This window comes from Hyposmocoma kahamanoa, unplaced genomic scaffold, assembly GCF_003589595.1.
Source record: "Hyposmocoma kahamanoa isolate Upper Pololo Valley unplaced genomic scaffold, ASM358959v1 63, whole genome shotgun sequence".
Taxonomy (NCBI): Eukaryota; Metazoa; Arthropoda; class Insecta; order Lepidoptera; family Cosmopterigidae; genus Hyposmocoma; species Hyposmocoma kahamanoa.
This window is the reverse complement of record NW_020653851.1, coordinates 7,099,284-7,120,239: the sequence shown is the minus strand read 5'-3', so window position 1 is coordinate 7,120,239 and position 20,956 is coordinate 7,099,284. Positions and strand designations below refer to the sequence as shown.

Sequence of the window (20,956 nt, the reverse complement as noted above, 5' to 3'; positions counted from 1 at the left end):
GATTGTCTAAACGCTGTTATTAATATTTTCAAATTCAAATGATAGTTTCACGAAGTATGTACGGAACAAACCTCCGAGCGTTAACCTTACGAGTTTATTTTTTAATAAATGGTAATAAAAAATCGATGACTTCTTAGTAACGTAGTTTTGAATACGTACACGTACTTATGTCACTCATACAATGAAAGCAGCTAGTAGGTAAAAAGGTAACCAAGCCAGTGTCAGTCGGGGCGCGCAGGGCAATCAATGCGCATGTCCTGCCCGCCATATCCCGCGACTGCGCTTTGCTGTACATTCCATCATCCACCGCCTAACGTTATCTATTCAGAGCATCGATAAGAAAGAAACCATTGCAACCAAAAGTTTGTAAGGCGATATTACCATGATTGTCAATAGCTATAGTGTCTAATCAATTTAGTGGAATATAGTGAACTAATTAGATTATTGTCTCTGATGTACCAACGTGCTGGAACCCTCGTATTCTTACTACTTCTTGCATTGGAATCCAGATATTGTTCGTCCAGTACACAAAATGAGCCAAAAATATCGCTTACCTCGTAAGTACCTTGATAAAATATAACTAAGTATGTTCATAAAGTGATCTATAGTGCTCGTCTGCTTAAAGAATACATACGATAATTGCAAGACTAGTCTAAGACCAGATATGTCTTGAAGTGAGGTTTTCACCATATATTGGATATGTACAATTATTTTTGATAGGGTGCAAGCCTGGGCAGTCAAACTCGGCACTGAGGTGTATCATTTTGGGGAATTCATTACAAGAAAGAAAGAAGTCCAAGATGTAAGTACAGAAGTATTCAGTACTGTGAATAAATTTGTACTATGTAGCCCACATTTCAAGGTGTACAATATGTTAAAATTCGATGTTGAAAATTGTGCCATGTGTCATTTACGTAGCGTTCGAAATTGCAGTTTAACAAATTAATAGTCACTGATTACATTAACATTATTGTTAATCTTTTATTTAATATGACAGAGTTATAAGTCGGCACAAATTGAATCGAGAGATGGCGAAAAGTTAGTTCAAAGTATGGCAGACGATATTCGAGCTATGATGGAACTGAAGGTGAGCGCGGTGAAGAGAATAGTGGAAGCGGCGGAAAACATGGCTTTTGACAAACAAAATGAGCCCGTACCTGATGACTTTCAATTTTACAATAGCAAAGAAATGGATGAACCTTATGACTTTACATTTACTACTACGACGGCGGAACCTGAGTTTGTTATGGAACATTGGATCAATCGGCCACCGTCGAAAAGCGCTCATCTGGTTCAAAATGCACACTTCTCTAATATACCTGTGAACGTTAACTTTAGTAGTGTACATGTTCCCAGTAATGTGTATGCTTGGGGTGAGTAAAAATATAAAGTAATGATGCAAATATTTATGTAATTTATTTCGTGCTTAACTCAATAAGTATTTGGTGCGTTTCAGCAAATGAAACTATTAAAGGTATTCGTTGGTCTGAAGGTTTGGATGCGCACTTTAAAGATAATTACCAAAGTGACCCGACGCTTTCATGGCAATATTTCGGCAGTTCTACGGGTTTCATGAGACATTATCCAGGTAAATAAAGTATATAAAGCAATAAACTGATTCATTTTAATATGGTTCAAATGAACAATACCTAAGAGATATTTATTCTTTTTGCAGCAATGAAATGGCGAGCAGAACCAGTAGATATTTACGATTGTCGTACAAGAGCTTGGTACATGGAAGCTGCTGCTAGTCCTAAAGACGTAGTGATTCTTGTAGATCGTAGTGGATCAATGACCGGACAGAGACGAGATATAGCAAAGCATGTCGTCACTAATATTTTAGACACTCTGGGTAACAATGATTTTGTAAACGTCTTGACTTTCGCTAATACTGTGGAAGAAATCGTACCCTGTTTTGCTGAATCTCTAGTACAGGTAAATTACGATTTTTAATATACGAGTAGCTATGCGTAACATGTCACCAACACTTATTTATAGGGAACACGGAACAAAAACTAGGCAAGAACGAATTCCGTTATCTGTAGATATTCAACAATGATAACAGATAAATGTAGGTATAAAAATGTGTTAAAAGAACCGCTTCTATTCTAGGCTACACTCAGTAATTTACGAGAGTTGAAATTGGCGTTGGACAGTTTTGAAACAAACGAGATAGCAAATTTCTCTGCAGCGCTAACGAAAGCTTTTGAACTTTTGGAAATATACAGAAACAACAGTGGTGGAGCAAATTGTAATCAGGTAACTACGGTTACAATTCAAAATTTTATCGTAGTTTTCTTTTAAGTAAACAATACTAAGTATTTTATGAACTCTTTTTTATAGGCTATAATGTTGGTTACGGATGGAGTTCCCTATAACTACAAGGAGATCTTTGAAAAATTCAATTGGAAATACGATACCCCAGTGCGAGTGTTCACGTACCTGATAGGTCGCGAGGTAAAGGTAGTACCACTTCAGGTATTACTGCGTGTCGTAGTCATTGTGCGACCTGCATAATGTCTTCCCCTCGTACCTTCTGCCAGTACACCTAGAATGTGGTACTTTCTGTCTTTGTTTTTTACCTCTACGACAGTCATGCATGGCATGGTGTACCTGTTCCTGTCGTTCGTAACTGTCGAACTTTCTGATCCTTTTCCATTTTCATGTCGCTTTCGCTTTTAGTATTGTAGTGTATTTGGTTGATTTGTCTTGCGTGTACTTTGTGACGTTTTGTAATGAGTACTTAAATTTAGAGACTCTTTCTGCTTTTTTTATGGTGCTCCTACATCGAAGTTGCAATGTAATTTTATTGTATTCTAATTAGATATTTATAATTCGATAGATAATTGTATACGTTTATAAGATTCTATGTGCGGGCACATTTGCCTTAGAAATCTGGCTTATGATTATATGTAACATGTAATTTAATTACATAGCCTAATTAGAACTTACTATTATTCATCCACTACGCTGGCGATGACATGTTATAGAACAAATACATTTCACTTCATATTAATTATAGAATTAACACCCATCGGACGCAAAGCACACTCTGTTTGAACTTATTGGGAGTACGGTGTTAATGATTGAGGGTGATTTAGGTGGCGGATGTAAGAGAGGTTAAGTGGATGGCGTGCGCAAATCGGGGGTATTATGTGCATCTCAGCACGCTGGCTGAAGTGCGCGAACAGGTCCTGGAGCACGTTAACGTACTGGCAAGACCGCTCGTGCTGCAGCGAGAAAAGCATCCTGTAGTTTGGACACCAGTTTATGCTAATATTACCGTAAGTACTGTATCAAGTAACTAACTACCTACAAATATACTCCACTAACGAGACCGGTCTCATTGAGGATTTCCAACGTTGTAAGACGTGCAAGTGCAGCGGGTACACTTTAGAGAAAATTATTCAAATGTAGACCATTTCGGCAAATTCCTAAAGCACTGAATTTTTAAAATGCAAAAAGGTTAGCAAAAGTAGGTACTTAATTAAATTTGGATATCTCAGGACCCGAAAGTAGCAGATTATCTTTGGGAACAAAGGGAGAGAGCAGAGCAAAAAGAGCGCTTCATGAGTCAGCGCAGAGATAAAGCTTTATTCAACTCCGAGAAGGAACAAGATCGTCGTTGGAAAATTACTCAAGTAAGACAGAAATTGAAGCATTGGGAACAACAAGGGCGTTCGGCACCCAAAGCCCGTTTTGATGTTATAGCATCAAAACATGAAAAACATTATCTTGTGACAAAAACTCATTTCGATCTCCCTTCTAGATGGCGTAAGTTTCTTTCATTTAGAAGGTGGCATAGATTATAAATGTACGATTGAATTTCGGACATGTGTTTCGGAACTGCAGGTGGTAAGTTTGTGAAACCTTATTTTAATGTAAAAAAACGTCTGAAACGGGCCACTTCATCCTCAACATCTAGGAGGTCAGTGAAACCTACTGAAGAATGATATTGTGGATTCATTTCAATCAGGCGAATTTAATGAATGATTAAAAATAGGTTTCAATTTATTTCAATGTAACTTTTAAATAAGACTGATTCACGATTATTACTTATTTCCGTAAAAATCAATAATAATACAAACGCCCCATTAATTTACCGGTATGGTGCAACAAGGGCGGATAACACAAGGAAAAAATTCTAATTTTTTAAATTGTTTTAAAATAATAATAACCCCAGATTGTTTTAGCTAAATCATAGGACAAATAAATAATAAAGTATATAAGAGTCCTACTATAAATATTAAAAAGATATAAGACATTAAAACTTTGTTTTCAATTTTCTCAAATCTCACTTTTACGTGATACGCCCTTGTTACACCCAATGCTTCAATTCCATTTTGTTCTTTAAACAACTTAACTAATGGATATTAAACATTTCTGACCTGATTTCTATGTATGAAGATTTATTTTTGAAATTGCTTGTCATTGCAGATGAAACAAGGACAATACAGTGAGATTGGGAACTCAGTGTACCAGCTAATGACGTCAGTGTCGATGCCCGTCTATGATCTACGCCACAACGAGGTAAATTCGTAATTTATTTTCATAACCGCAATTTCTTTGTATACCTGTATTTATTTTTTGTTTCACTAAAAATAATAGTCGAGCATAATTACAAAAAAGTTAATATTTATAGATGATTTATTATACAATAAATAAAAATTGAGAAATAGTTTAAAGTTTTACTCGACTATTACTTTTTCGATCAGTGTTTACAATAATTGTTCTAAATTCTAAATTGTCCGTTATGCATGAGCATAATCGGTCCTATGGTCTTAAATTTACAGATTGGTCTATATTGAAATTCTTTAATTGGATGTAAGCCCTTCCTATAGCAATAGCCTAACACTGCTGTAAATTTTATTTGTTATGATTTCATAAGCGTAACCTTTATAATAATGCTACGTTTGTTTGGTGGTTTCCCTCAGAACATCACAGAGAATGTACTGATAAATGAAGCTTACTGGGTATCAGTTACGAAAGAGGTACTACACTTAGAAAGTTTGGATGATTTAATGTAAAGTTTTTGCAAGAAAAAGAGTTTTTATGATTTAGTATTTTGGATTTCAGTAACGGTAAAGTGTTATTTGGCCCCGTTAGCGTGCATCTGTCCTCGATAGATGTGGCGGCGCCGAGCGGCGCGGCGGCCGGCGACCACTCGCCAGCCGCGCACACAATCAATGTGTTGTTCGACCCTTTGGCTTAACGTAGTTTTGTAGTTTTCTCCTAGCTCGTAGGCGTAGACCACTAGGGTGTTATGAACGACTTTTCTATCGATTATCAGATTCATTATTTCTTTGCAAGAGTTATGATCTATGTTACATACACTATCTACAGAAGTAAACATTTTTGCCTGAATTTAGCGATGTCTTCGTAGAGACATTTTTGAAGTTTGACTTGTTTCACGAAAAGTAAATGTAAATATTTGCAGTGAGAGTATAATGTAGCCCGGCACATGACTCGAAAAGGGCTACGACTTTGAGTATTCAGTTTCGATTTATTTTCTTCAGAAGTTTTTGATCTTGGAAGTTTTAGTGTACAGCAAAGTTTACTCACTGGATATGAGAGTTCTTGATCATAGTGGTATTTGTTATAATGCATTCAACTATATATTATTATATTTTATTGCATTCTTCCGTCCACAACCAATCGCAGTCCGTAGAGGAGAACGGCCAGAGAGAGGTAGGTATTCTGACATATTCTTATTATTCTGTGGTGTATGCGCGGATTGGATGTGCGGGGAGGGATGAACATTCTTTTCTTATAGAGAGGTCAATGTTAGGGAGTAGGTTTTGGTTTAGTTTTCTGATACACGTTCAGATTGACTTCTTATACTTTACTGGGGTTTTTAAGACTCTTGATAATTAAATAATATTTTAACTTTTGAAGCCTTGATGTCATTATTTGTGATAAAATTAACTTTTTGGATTGTTAATTCATACTGTCTACAGATACAAGTACGGATCTCTATTAAAGGTCACTTGCCCAACATGACGGTAGTGGGTTTCTAGAGATAAATAGTAGACAAATTGTAACGGTAAATATTTTTTGCGTAGCTTTGCTAGAACCTGTAATTTTGATCCATTTAACTAGTTACACTAATGAGTTTTATATACTGTAACAAGACTTGCCTAACGGGGCGTAGTTGCTAATATAAATAAATAAGCTAGTTATAAGCGAGATTACAAAAATTGCGTTTCAGTAGATGATGATGGCTAATACAGTGCCACAAATACGACTAGACTAAGTAGCTAGCTAACTCAACGAAATAAGCATTTTTTATATTGTCATAGACATTTTTGAAATAGATTGAATACTTCTTTAGACTTTTTTCATATTTATCGTAGTAAATAGTGAGATATTTACTTTGGTGAGACGTAGAATATTAATAATTTTGAATTTAACATATTTACGCTGTTTGATTTTACACATACGTACTTTTAATTATCACATGTTATGGAATACAATATACGCATTTTGCTAAAGCGTTGATACAATTTCCAGATGCGTATAGCTAGATTGTTGGGAGTAGCCGGCACGGATGTTCCTTTGTCTGAAATACAGGCTTTAATGACTCCATATAAGGTAACTTACCTAATTTGTAGTCACTAAAATTTTTAATAATTTTCGTTGAGTATTATTTATCGGACTTCTTTTTTCAGATTGGAGTAAACGGGTATGCCTTCATGGTAACAAATAACGGTTACATTTTAATACATCCTGATCTGAGGCCTGTGGTAAGTGTAATGGAACGTTTGTTTCCTTATACTGCTTGTGATAAAAGAGAAATATGATTAGTGTTATTTTGTACAGTTTCAAGGAATTTTGAAACCGAGTTACAATAGCGTCGATATGGTAGAAGTTGAACTATTTGATGACGACAGAAAGCCCAGGGAATTCAGCAAAGAATTAACAGCAGTAAGTTTTTCCTGAAAATATTTTTAAGCTTTTTTATTCAAAGTCAAATGATGTTGTACAACTACTATTAGTTATGACATTTAAAAATTATATAAAACATATTGTTTTCATAGCTGCGTCAAGATATAATAGATCAGAAGACGGGTAACAAGATTATGAACGTGAAATATCACATGGAAGATATGGTAAGTAACAGAAGAGATGGCTCTATTATTTACTATTTACTAAATAAAAAGTAAGAACAATTACAATTTTTTTTTTCAGAGAAGAGTATCGCGTGCCAAACGACATTATTTTTGGACGGGTATCAGTGATTCCCCCTTCACTCTAGTGGTGGCAATTCCGGAGAACTATGGCCGCCATCGAATCACACCTCCACCTACAGACGACATTCACCGCCTTTCATTGACGTCAAAGAACGTTTCTGCGAAACAATACTTGTCTGATAAATGGAGCATTCATCCTGACTGGTAAGTTCACATTTTGAAAATGTTATAGTGTGTAAACAAATAAATAAATATTAGACACCATATGTGGTGCCTGCTCCCAATGTAAGTAACTAAGGCACTTGTGTTATGGAAATCGGAAACAAAAACACCCAGACCCGTGACTTTATACAAAAGTTAGTTTTTCTACACTGACTTGGTCGGGGACCTTGGCGATGGCGACACCATGAAAACCGGTGTGCAAGCCACTCGAACAAAGAGGTTCGGTAAAAGAAATGGAAGTATACATCCGCTAGTAGTAGCAGCAGTAGAGCTCCTTTTAGCAGCAGCTTTTAGTATTATATAATATAATAAGTATAGTATATATAATAAGTTATTTGAAAATAGTAGTGGCGCCGCAGTAGCGCCACTGCAACGCTCCTATAAGCGTACAATTTAAAGGCGCCATAAGTGTTAAGTTTATAACAATTTTGTCGTGTTTTAGGTTATACTGTCGTCACTACGAACGCACTTTTAAGTCTCCTGAAGAAGAGCTTTCGTACTTTTTGGAGCGCGTAGCGAAACCAGGATGGCGTTGGCCTGCCAAACCACGTCCTCCGGAACACCACAAAAACAAGGGACATGAGCGACATAACAACGGTAATTATTGCGAAAATCACTTAACCAAAATAGTCAAAAAAAGTTGCCATCGTTTTGGTTTTAATAAAATATCGTCTCATCAATATTTATACATATCACAACCGGTACTTACATATTGAAATATTATACCAGCATCGCAAATTAGTGTCATTTTTGTAATACGTAAAGTGACGGGATGAACAAGTCGTGCGCCTGGTGGTAAGCGACATGCCTGTCCTTAACAGTTGTAGTACCACTCAGAGCGTTAAACCACAAATATCTGAGAGGCACTGTCACTGCGCCCGATATACTGAGACATAAGTTGACAAGTCCCATGTGTCTATAATTTCACCAGCACCGAAACTGGAACGCCCGTTTCCTAAGTTCCTCGTCGCTAGTTTCCTAAACGTAAGCGTTCCCTCGATGTTTAAAATATTAAAATAATAATAATAAATTTTCAATTTTATAATGTATCGCGCGTGCGACTCGCATTGTGCAATTCAAGTGCACAGCGAGATTATGAGAATATGTGCATCCTTACACGGCGCGTTCATACGAAGTTACCTCATGCATATTATAATAATAATGGTTTCTTTGTTGATTCGGTCGTATATTACTATACGACCGCATGAACAAAGACACTGAATCCAAGAATTCATGTAGGAATATTTTACAGGTACGCCAGAGACACGGGAGCGCACTAAGGTACTAAATAACACTCCAAGGAATGAGTATTATTGTAAGTATACGACTATAAGTGCCGATTTGACAAATAGGCTGATATATAAAAGGCAAAGATTCCGAATACGAATTGTACTTACATTTACAGGCGACCACGGATTGATGCAAGCATTAGTTTACGATGCCAGGAACACCGCATGGTTCAACAAGAGCATCTCGGAATCTGCTTCAGAGGAAAAGGCGTAAGTACCAATTTACACACAATTATGTATTTACCCATTATTAAGAATTTCTCTACGCAAAATACAGAGTGACAAATTTAATTAGCTGGATCGCCATAAAATGTCACCTGGTGAAAAATAAAAGAAAAAAGAGCTATACCTACATAAATAAATAAAAAGCTTTTTTCTTTACAAGTTTTAATTACTACATATAATAACCAAAATATAAATTTCGTTAGTTAATTAAGAATATCAAGTTAGTATGTCTTGAATTTACCTAGAAACTTGATAAAAAAAGTATTTTCCCTATACGAATTCAGCTGGGTTTTGTGAGATAAAGATTTTTTTTTTTTTACCGAAATTGATAATTTTCGTCCATTTCATGTTGATTGTCCTGGATAGCCCATTGACAAAAGTGATTGGATTATTACCGAGGTAAAGTACTTCTTCGACCATGCATTTTTTTTAAATCCAAAAGTCAATGTATAAGAGTCTAACTATGAAAAAATGTATCCAAATCAAGAAAAAAAATCTAAAATTTGAATTATCCAAATAATAACTTCCTTCAAATTTCTCGTATTTTATTGCTATGTGTGTTATATTAACGATAAAGCAGCTGGAGACGCTAGGTAAGTATTAGATGTGTGATATTTCGCAGCCGATGGAACCGTAAGCATTTATATATTTATAACTATGATTACATTAAAGATTTTTCATCGACATGACATCGACAGCAACAATGAGATACCCACTTGTTTCAATTTCTTTAAAGAGGTTTACCTAACATTTTGTAGCGGAAATTAAAAAGAAAAAATAAAACATTTCCTGGAACTAATTACGAACTATTTACAAATTTTATTTGTAGATGTCTATCCAAATTTCCTTTAAAACTAGTATTATATATAAAACCCCACGAATTATGCAAATTATTACATCTGAAAATATTGTTGGCAGGGCGGAGTTCATCCAGAGGTTCGGTTACATAGTGGCGTTCCTTGCTACCCACAGTGGCCTAACTAGGTGGCAGACCCATCCTCCAAAGGAAAATAGCAGTGAAAATGACAAGTGAGAAAATATTTCGATGAGTGTCTAGAATCATGGCCTATCTCAAAAGCATCTACTTCACCAAGAAGGTGTATAAATCCTGAGCCGAGCCTGCCCCGCAAAAATGATATATCGTAGATCAAATCACAGCACATCTCCACGTTGTCCTGTGATTATTTTAACCAATAGAAAGCTCGGTATACCATTCTAAATAAAATTTTGCGTTTTCTGAACAAATCTAAGTAATAAGTAAAAAAGTCCCCTCACCGTTCCTCCTTCGGTCGGCTAGAAGGTCTGGAGCACTCCATTCCTACGTCGTTAATATTCCACCTATTCACACTAAGCGCTTTGCTTCCTCCTTTCTGACGCGCACGGCAAAGAAATGGAATGCTCTACTGCATCTGTATTTCCCGAAAAGTACAATTTGGGGCTATTCAAGGCTAGAGTGAATAGGCATTTTTTTAGGCAAACGCGCCCCATCGTCGGTCACATCGTCACTTAACATCAGGTGAGATTGTGACCAAGCGTGTGTCTATTATATATGTATTTAAAATAAGTAAAACAGGAACTATTCTGGATTGGGCCACTATTCTTGACAAGCAGCGATTTGTTCTTGAACTAACTTTGCAGAATATCATGAGATTATTACGAACGAAAATTGCTTCATTAAAAGATAACGGATTAAAAATATATTTTATATTAAAATTTACACAAGTATAAATTAAAAAAAAACTTCTATGCGAGTAACTAAAATTAGGTTTGTAAGCTACTGATTTAACGTTACAGACCAGAATTCGGCAAGCAATATCCTCGAGCAATAGACGAGGTCTGGTACCGACGAGCTGTAGAACAACACTACATAGATCCTCTAAGTTACGTTTACAGCGTTGACCTGAACACTGATAAGTTCCCTCTCAACGTGAACACGGCTACGATTACAGCAGCCCATGCTGTGTTTCATGGAGATAGCCACAAGAAGGCCCCAGCTGCTGTTGTAGGGTTTCAGTTCAAACACGAGAGACTTCAAGAATGGTTCGAGAATATTACTTCTTCAGTAAGTACAAAAAGTATCAATACAATTATTAGTACAAAGATCGAACACTAAGAAAAATTCCTTCGATCCGGCTGAATGCGAGCCAGCGTCTTCAGCATACCGTGCCGACGCTTTCCGAACTGAGCGAACGAACCAGCAGACATTACGATTTTTACTATGTGCTTGTTGCAGGTATTTGTTGTTGGTTTTTAACGACTTGTTTGCCGTAGCGCCATCTGTGAGAAATCTATGAAAATTTTTCTTCACTCTGCCAGGTTGAGTAGAGATGTAGCTTTTAATAATTGTTATGGATAGGCGTGTGGCTTACCACCAGGCGCACGACTTGTCACTTGGTATTATAAAAAAAAATAAGTTTATTGAATATCACGGTAGTAAAACATCGTGATATTCAATAAACTTAATATTACAGTATTAGTCTAATTTGCTATGGGCAGGAAAAAGGCCCACTTTCAGAATTACCTAACTTGGGCTTACTAATTTCAGTGTGAACACAAAGTCTGTACAACGTGCGATTCGGTTAACTGGGAATGCTACCTGGTGGACAGCAATGCTTGGGTCGTTGTTAGTAAAAATATAAACCATACAGGTCAATTTTTCGGAAGAGTGAGTAGCCAGTTGAAATGGTTTGATGTACAGACCATTTTCATACTAATAAAATAAATAAATACCTAATGTATTAACTAATTTTCCAGGTAAGGCCAGATGTCTTGAAAAAGCTAGTAGATGAAGATGTATTTAGAGCTGTTCATGTAGTGGACTACCAGGCTGTATGCTTCCGGGAAAAGAAAACTACAAATTTCGGAGCCATGTTGAAAACGGTACCTATATTTTTGTTGATTATTTGCGTGATGCAATTAAAAGAAATGTGTAAAAGAATACACAATTCTCCTAATTGTATCTATGAGTTTGTAAATTATTTTAGCCTTTAGAAAATCTGCGGCTTATTGTGACATGGTTCCTGACGACGACTGCTTGGCTTTTGAACTCTGTAGCAACAGTCACGGGTCAAGCATCTAGCTATTCGTTCGACGATGGTAAGTTAACTTAAAATATCTTTTTGTCTATATTTCATGGTCTTGAGTTCGACAGTGTTGGCATCGTCCGTTGCAATCAAATGTTAGTTAAAATTGTTAATATGAAATCAATGTTGTTCTAGTTTACCTTGCGCGTTGTCAGCATGTTCTGTGCAACTTTGCATGACGACGAGCACTTATAGCGATGAATAATCTTCTATCGCTTTCTGCGACTTTAATGTTTAACACTCAATGTTCTCAGGCAGAAAAGCAACCGTATTTACGTCAGAATCAGTGTTTCCCTGTTTCTGTGCATGTATCAATGTTCTAACAGCCAATATCTAATCTTCACACTATTGTAATTATATAATAAATGATTCCAAGATTTATCAACAACTCTCACACGTAACTTTCCAGGGATCAATAATCCTTCGACAGCAATAAGTAGAAATAAATTTCATAAAAAAAAAAGATTAATTTCGTAAAAGAAAACGTGTTTTTGTCTAGTTGTAGGTTCTTAAAATCTACGTAACGTTTAGCTAAACGAAAAAAAACGACTGTATTCAATGTACCTAATCAGATGCATGCGGGTGACAAAAACTTTCACCCATACACGATTAGCAATTATTTCACAAACAACGAGTATAGTGATCAAAATTTCACAATGGAGTCATAATTGGACGTAGCTGTACCTGTATTCAAAGTAGTAACGGCTCCATCTTGTTTTCAGAATATGTAACACCCACTGGTGAGTTTCATAGTACGAGCACTTGTAGACGTGTCGTTCCCTGGCACTGGCACTAATCAATAATTTCGTGTCAGTGATTTTGTCCAGCTCGTAGACTAAACCCTGGAATGTGCATGTACCTTAGCGTTCTTGTTCTCTAGTGTTCTCGTTTTAGCATAACTAACGCCATTCCTACCTTGTCGATTATTATTTTAGTACTCATTGTATGATACCTATAACTTAACATTTTAAGTATGTGTATATTTTATAATTTCTTACATAGCAATGGAGTGTAATGCTGCATGGTTACTGTACATTGCCTACTAAACTCCTGATGTTGTGACTGCTTTAAAATATTTATCCTTCGATACGTTTGGGGACTACAGCTAATAATTATGTTTACTCGAGATAGTTTGTTTATAGTCAATTATTAGAAGTAAGCGGCATAATACGTTCTGTATACGTTTTTCAATTTCAGCTATATCTACTTGATTTTTACAACCAATCTTCATATTGTGTGTTTCTTATGTTATCTTTTTCTCTTCGCATGTACTTTTCTCTTTTTCTTAAACTATTTCTTTTTTTATGTGCATGTGAAAGCAGCTCTTTCTTCAATACTAAATCCACCTTTTTCCCCCAGCTTATCAGAATTACGAGGGCGATGATGATTTAGATGAAGGTGATATGTCAAATAAGCCCGCATCTAAAGCTGTTGAACGCGACTTTGAGAAGCTAGTCCTTATCAATCGAACTAGACCGACGCCCTGTGACAGAGAGATGTATGTTTACCAGTTAGAATACAACAATTTGGACGAGAAATTGAATAAACCTTTGAACGATTGCAAAAGACCTTTCTACGTCCAACTGGTCAACTATACGAATATGTTATTGGTGGTAGTGGACGGATTGTGCCCAGTTGAAGAGGTGACAGTACCTGGTGTAGAACCAACGGAGGTGAACTATAATGAATCATTACCCTGTCTGAAACATGCAAAACCCCTGTATAGAAAACAGCCTGCTTCGTGTATCAGAAATCATACTGAGGTAAGTCTATCAAACTTAATACAGATAAAAAAAGACAGCAATAGTATGGTGTTGAAAGGTAAGTGAAAATACACAGAACACCAGAGTTACTTTACACATTAGAGAAACTTGGTTCAGGATACATTTTTTGTGTTGCATTTCTTAGTAGTGCTGGTGAAACTATACTTGGAATTTGTCAATTTTGTCACAGTGTGGCGGGTGCAGTGGCAGTGCCCTTGATCACTGCGATTTTAAGCTTGAAGTGGCACTGCAGTTGTTAAAGGCTGATTAGAAATATCATCGTAGTTCGTTCGTAAATAAACAGTGATAGCTAAGTGAGGAGAATGTTTTTTTTATAATAATATCAAATGACGGGACGAACAAGTCGTGCGCCTGATGGTAAGCTACACGCCTGTCCGTAACAGTTGCAGTGCCACTCAGAGCTTTAAATGGCAAAGATCAGAGGGGCACTGCCACTGCGCCCGTCACCCTGAGACATATGTTGACAAGTCCCGTGTGCCTGTAATTTCACTAGCACACTTATCCTTCAAAACCGGAACACAGTAATGCTGACATTACTGCTTGGCGGCAGAAATAGGTAAGATGGCAGTACTACCCTGGATGAACTCTTTCATAAGGAGCTCTACTGCTTACCTTTCATATTGGAGGTTCCGAGTTAAAGTCCCATCTGGCCAGTGATGAAGCTTTAACTCGGTAATGCCTCCCGTAATTTCGCATACTGTGCGGTTTATACAGGGAAAAGGAAATTTAATATTTCGTGCAGCACCTCTATTCGTCATACTAAATTACTTTGCTTGAATGACCCATATTCAATGCGCGGTGATACTATTATACAACCTGAACCTCTGAAAAGACTCATGACTCTGCAGCAGTTTTATGTATATGGGTTGCTGTAGTGCAGGTTTTAATGACACTTATGCTCAATTTGCAATATTTAAGAATATGTTTGTCACTTTTTTATAGGAAAGCAACATCGATATGTGCGGCCGTGGTACTCTACCAACCGGCAATCTGTTCTGGATATCATCTGTCATTTTTTTCGTGTTCAAATACTGGGTTTAACTTTTAAAGAGTCTTAAAATTTAATTAAAGCTTGATATGTATTTTGTTCCCGGGAATTTGATAGTTTGTAATAGGTACTAAAATAATATAATTGCTGTTCTAGTCAACAAGACTTTGATTGTGTTTATTATTAGTCTGTGAAATCTTTTGTCATGACGTAATCTTAGTTGGTATAGTAGACTTAGTAAACTACATGTCATTTCCACATATCAGACATAAATGTATTATTTATTTTATTAGATTAGAAAAAAACTCCTAAGGTGCCACATTGTGAGGCATTAGATGTGATATCCATATCACACATTCAATTTGGATAGATATTTTCTATTAAATTCCATAGTTTTATAAGGCAGGCAAGCAGTAAAATATAAAATTCAATAAAATAATTAGATAGCTTTCGATAACCAATTGGCATTTTGAATTTCATATTGTAATAAATTTAAATTCTAATAAATTAAAATACATATATAATTGATATTGTAACCGATTATTTCAAATATTACAGAAAAAGGTTAATGTTAATTCCGTCCTGGAAATAATTTAATCCAACTGGGGTGGAGGATTTAAAACAAAGCTATGTTATACAATTAAAGAGAATTTAGTTGTTGTTACACAATTTAATGATTTTTCTTAATTGTTATATAAAACACACGCATTTTCAATTATTACAGTATTACAGTATATAATTATTACAGTATAGTCTATTTAATTTAGATGTGATCTATTTACTTTCTTGTAAAATGTGTTTATTTATTTGGTACAAAATAAAATATTTATTGTATCAATATTTTGTTTCCATTTACTTCATAAAAAATAATGAACATTTAGAATGGTCTTAACACGTTCATGGACAGTATGTAAATAGTAAATACACAAAACTGTTACTATTTTTTTTGTGCTGTAATGTGGCATTGTAGGCGGCAACTACTTTTAAAGATCCATACATGACAGGGCACTCCATACTATAATATTTTGATATTTAATTTCACGGTAAACGCCATTACTGCCCATCAATGAGTTAACAGCTGAACATGTAATGTACCTACATATTATATGAAACTTTGCTATTTGATATTTACACATTTTAAATGTTATACACAAATATTTGGAACCACAAAATGTCTTCTTTTCTTACAATATTTAAACTGTTACCTATTAATATTTACACGAGAATTTTACTCACATTAACTTTAAACCACTTCAGCTTTTCCATCTTTTTCTGGTGTTGTCTTGGCATTGAAATCCTTTATATTTTCCATGAAGTCTTGAAACCGTTGTTCACGTATTAGGTTCTCTTGTAATTTCTCCAGCTGTTCTCCACCCTCCATGAAGGTTTTCAGACTGTGTTGCGTGCCTCCACCTTCCCTGTGTTCTGTAACTCTATCCTGAGGGTAATTGTAGGTTCTGATCTTTTCATTTCTATTGCCTCTGCCCACCTGGAAAATGTGAGAAGTGTTTGAGAGTATAAATTGGATTCACAATTGCAGCAAGTTGGAGTGAGAAGCAGAAGAGGGAGTAGAATAAGATACGAAAAGGGTTTAGGTTTTGAACAGTAGAATGATCTGCATTATGTATACCAGAGAATAAAATGATCTTCTCCTCCAATTTCAAGAAATTTATTTAAACTGGTTGAACTATTTAGTAAGTAACTAATAACGATGGGGCCACAGAGGTGGTTGAATTTGGAAAAATTAAATTTGTAAGCCGTATTATCCTCACAGCCTTTTCCACAGTGTCACCGTTAAGTAGTAGTACATTTTGACAATTGGTAGTCCAATAATTATGCATTGTGAGAGCTGGTTGAGGAGAGTTCAAGATTTGAGAAAAGACTTTTCTAAATTGGTTCAGGTTTGAGGGTTCTGGGTAGTGCCATGGAGTAACTTCCATAGCTCTAGTAATCATAGAATAGTGAATTCTCTAGTAATTTCCAAATAGGTAATTGGGAGTGTCTGAAAACAAATTCTAATGTTCTAAAAGAATTATAACACACAAACATATTTACAGGCACATGGGACATGTCAATTTATGTGTCAGGGTGACCAGGGTGATAAACGAACTACCGCCTGGTAGCTCGTCCATCACACTGGCACAACTAGTAAACCCCGTCACTTGGTATTAAAAAAGAAATATATACAAATATGTAAAGGTACCTGTGATCTTCGTTCACTATTAATTTTTGAAGCCAGTTCTTCATGTTGCTTTTCTAACAGAAGAGTCCTTAACTTCTGCATGGCTATTTCTTTATTCTTTATTTGTGATCTTCCTTCTTGACATTCCACTACAGTGCCAGAAGGAATATGAGTAATGCGTACTGCACTGTCAGTTGTGTTAACATGCTGCCCACCGGCACCACTTGCCCGCTTTGTTTCTATACTCAGGTCTTTATCAGGTATGTTAATTTCAACATCTGTAGGTTGTGTCAACACGGCTACAGTCACGGTGCTAGTGTGAATGCGCCCACTTTTCTCAGTGGCAGGGATTCTCTGCACTCTATGCACACCAGCTTCAACCCGCATCAACTCTGGTACGCCAAATCCCTCAATAAGCATTGAAGCTTTACGTATACCCCCAATATCGGACTTTTCAAGGGACGCAATAGTAACTTCCCATTCTTTGTAATTAGAGTAGTGTTCATACATTTCGAATAGTTCTTTGGCGAATAGCATAGCTTCTTGGCCGCCTGCGCCTGCCGTCACTTCCAGTAAAACACCGCCCTGCGTTAAAAACGGTGCTAAAAGAACGTTTTGTAACTCTTGGTCAATTTCCTTAAGACGTTTTAAATATATTTCGGCTTCCTCTTTTACCATTTTTTTCATTTCATCGTCACCTTCCTTTTTACTGAGTTCTTTCAGCGAATCGATGCTGTCATATAAGAAAATTCTCTGTTCGAGCGCGGAAACGACGGGCTTAATCTCCACCAGGCGCCTTGACTGCTCCGCGTCGCGCATCTTCACCAAAAGATTTTCATGTTCTACCATTAAATATCCTAGATATTTCTGAACCGCTGGATCCTGAAGATTTACAGTTTTTCGAGAGTTGAATCTCCGAAATATCAGAGAATTCCTTTCAACGTTACACAAGGCTCGAAAGTAACATATCCGTGCAAAAGACATTATAACTAAAACTACAGACGATATTTGACAATTTCTTTGATAGTAATTTTTGAGAAAACTAATAAAATTTATAAAGGTTATGAAAAACAGCTGCAAATTTAAATTTTTTCGTAATATAAATAAAAGGCGAGTTAATCGTGGGACAGAGATGACAATTGAATCGTCAAATAGCCTTTATCGTATTAATAGATTACATCTCGCTAATATCGTTTAAATAAAACGCAACAAGTTCGGATACATGCTTTTTGTACCGGCATCTATTATCGAGTAGCGAAAAAAAATTATTTAATTTAATACAAGCAATCAACACTAGATGGCGCCAAAAATGTAAATTTCATCCACACCATAGAATTATTGAACTACTTCGACATCCTTTCATTAAATAAGTTTAAAATTAAAACAGAAAGTAAAACAAACAGTATAGGTATTGCACTCTTAGCCTTGCTTTTGTGTAGGACGTCCTCAAAGTTAAACTTAGCCGGTCCTTCTTGTCCACTCACACTTGCCATAAAAATATGTTTCTTTGATTTCTTTTACTCGAAAATACCTTACCTATACTTTTTTAAATATACGCCCCGTGGCAAGTACGTATATAGACCTACACATATATATACGAGGGGCGGCTGAAAAATAATCAATCTATAACCTCGTCTTCGCTGATAGTACCTGCAACGAAAATGAATATTCACAATATTTAGAATTTCTGTAAACACACAAATACCACTACATATGCAATTCCGAGCTGTCGCTAATAGAACTATATCTATGAATGTAATAAAAAAACGATCACGGCAATTTTTTTCCCAACATCCCTAGGAAAATGCACCTATTATAATAATAATAGTTCGTAAAGGACATTAATTATTCTATTAAAATAGTAGTTGCTATTTTTAAACGTTTTGCTTTTCTCTTCCGATATGCTGTCCTTGCAAAGCGAAACATAATAAACAAAAGAGTAACGCTAATTTTGAGAAAAAAGAATTAATAGCAAATACGTCTAGATACTATCTAAATACTATAGTAGCCAGTATAGTTTTTGACTTGGAAATAATCAAAAGAGATTACTTTTCAGCCGCCCTTCGTATATAATTACTAATATCTCTAACTATATGACATAACAGACACAAAATCGCGTGCCACCCTCTTTCTGTGTCAATTGTAACGAATAGACGAGTGAAGGCATTTCAAACATTTCCTATAGGCTTCGCCGCAGACCGCAGCCTATTGATAGAATTATTAGGGTTCGAAGCTTCCTCTGTCGACCGCAAGGACGCTTAGCTCTCGTATGGAGTTATTAGTGCTAATGACTACGGACTGTCGGACAGGCTATTGTCGTCATTTGACCGCATCGCTTCCTTTTCTTTAGCGACTGTAGGTGAGAGTCAAAAGCTGACTGGTGTACACTTTAAACGCACATGTAAACGCACTTCAATTTTATACTATTTTCCTACATTTTTACAAAGTTCGAGTGAGAAGTTGCGATTCGAGTAGCAGCTTTGTAACCGAAGGAAATATTATCAGATAAAAACAAAATCATGTTATGTAAATAGATAACATTTAATGTTAATATATAATATACAATGACGTATGAATTGTATGCCTAGTACCTACTTCTTGAGTACCCTAGGCAATAATTGGCGAGTACCTTACGTGCATTGGAAAATCCTTTCACGACAATGGCAAACATATCCCATGCACAGTTTAGCATGGCAGCCATTTGCGGCGTGATTACGGCTGAGTTCTGGGCCGTACATAGTGTCATATAATATAGTGTATGCCATCGATACCATAAGAAAAAGATAACAATTTAATGAGAGTCTAAAAATGAATTAAACCGTAAACCCTAAAAGTACAAAAATGTCTCCAATAATAAAAAGCGAGCAAACATGCTATGATTTAGTATCATACTTAACAAAGAAATAATAAAGAAAACATTTGAACTTTAAGCCCCTTAAATTTCTACGTATAAGTACTACATTTGCGATCAGAAATAACTTTTTATGTAGCTTAAATGATTTTTTATAATTTACCTTGTTTTTATGATAACTCAAAAAAATAAAAAATCATTTTATTCTGCTCGATATGAGCTGCCATGAATTTCGTTGCTACTATAATCGCGACTCGCTTTTAGTTTTCACCAAACTTTCTATAATTTCCAAAGAATTAGGATACAGTTGAAGTGACCGCGGCCCATTCATCCAATTCCGCTGTTAAATAATTAGAGCGGTTGCCAACTTGCCACCTATTTATATGAGCTCACGACTCCTTTGCGCCATTTGTGATAATTTTCTTTTTTACATTAGCGAATTAAAAGCAACGACTTAACCACATATTTTTTGTAAACCTTAATAGAGGTTTTTATATTTTTAACAAAGTAGCAAGGGATCAAACATACAACAGGAGAGCGTTCAGGCCACAGTGCATCACACTGGTCTATTGCAATTTGGGAACTAATACGTTTTCCAAAACTTTATGAATTGTGTAGGTTTCATCAAGATGTTCTTCCTTAGCCTTAAAATATTTATTTTAGAATAAATAAGTGCACATTTAACTTCGGTTTTTACCTGCTAGATGGGGCGCGCACTCTTATACCTAATGCCTATTCCCTCACACCGTGAAAAGGCTCAAGTAAAAAGCGTAATAAATTAATAAACTAAATTGCACATGATTTGAAAAGATTTTGCGGTGCAGTTCTCAAAATGGTATTCGAAACCACCTACTTAAGAACCTAGCCTTCTCTCAACATGCTATCATAGCTTCTTTAGCAAAACTCAAGCGTTTGCTTGAGTTTTGCTAAAGAAGCAGTGAAGCAGTGAAGCAGTGAGTACAGCAGTAAATAATTTAATAAGTAGCTTCCCACAGTCGCGTGCAAACTAGGTCATCACTGTTAAAGTCGTCAATAATATATATAGGAATAAAATATTTTAAATATCTACGCAAAGTAAATTCTTGTTGCCTGTATAAATTTCACATCCAGATCGCACATTTTTTTTGGGTAATCAAACCAAT

The 20,956-nt window shown here is 35.9% G+C and overlaps 2 protein-coding genes across 12 annotated transcripts; one reads left to right on the top strand and one right to left on the bottom strand.

Moving 5' to 3' along the window:
- The first annotated feature begins 246 nt into the window (after positions 1 to 246).
- Positions 247 to 15,264, top strand: LOC113229995 (voltage-dependent calcium channel subunit alpha-2/delta-3). Of its 11 annotated transcripts, none has more exons than XM_026463702.1 (29): positions 247 to 557; positions 721 to 802; positions 998 to 1,373; positions 1,457 to 1,588; positions 1,676 to 1,935; positions 2,113 to 2,259; positions 2,344 to 2,457; positions 3,102 to 3,284; positions 3,507 to 3,641; positions 4,438 to 4,530; positions 4,935 to 4,991; positions 5,662 to 5,688; positions 6,511 to 6,591; positions 6,669 to 6,743; positions 6,820 to 6,924; positions 7,038 to 7,109; positions 7,189 to 7,394; positions 7,855 to 8,009; positions 8,665 to 8,727; positions 8,818 to 8,911; positions 9,293 to 9,325; positions 9,845 to 9,955; positions 10,721 to 10,988; positions 11,472 to 11,591; positions 11,681 to 11,806; positions 11,911 to 12,022; positions 12,732 to 12,749; positions 13,369 to 13,772; positions 14,736 to 15,264. In XM_026463702.1, exons 1-29 carry the CDS (start codon positions 454 to 456, stop codon positions 14,832 to 14,834), a joined length of 3,852 nt encoding a protein of 1,283 aa, XP_026319487.1. In that variant the 5' UTR covers positions 247 to 453; the 3' UTR covers positions 14,835 to 15,264. The 11 variants fall into 11 exon arrangements, with proteins under 11 accessions (XP_026319487.1, XP_026319486.1, XP_026319492.1 ...); XM_026463701.1 differs by having other exon boundaries at positions 2,344 to 2,463; XM_026463707.1 differs by lacking the exon at positions 4,935 to 4,991 and having other exon boundaries at positions 2,344 to 2,463.
- A 260-nt stretch (positions 15,265 to 15,524) lies between these two features.
- On the bottom strand, positions 15,525 to 18,032 carry LOC113229997 (peptide chain release factor 1). Its single transcript, XM_026463713.1, has 2 exons — positions 16,985 to 18,032; positions 15,525 to 16,270 (listed from the first exon to the last, which is right to left on the bottom strand). Exons 1-2 carry the CDS (start codon positions 17,945 to 17,947, stop codon positions 16,025 to 16,027), a joined length of 1,209 nt encoding a protein of 402 aa, XP_026319498.1. The 5' UTR covers positions 17,948 to 18,032; the 3' UTR covers positions 15,525 to 16,024.
- Positions 18,033 to 20,956: the final 2,924 nt, after the last annotated feature.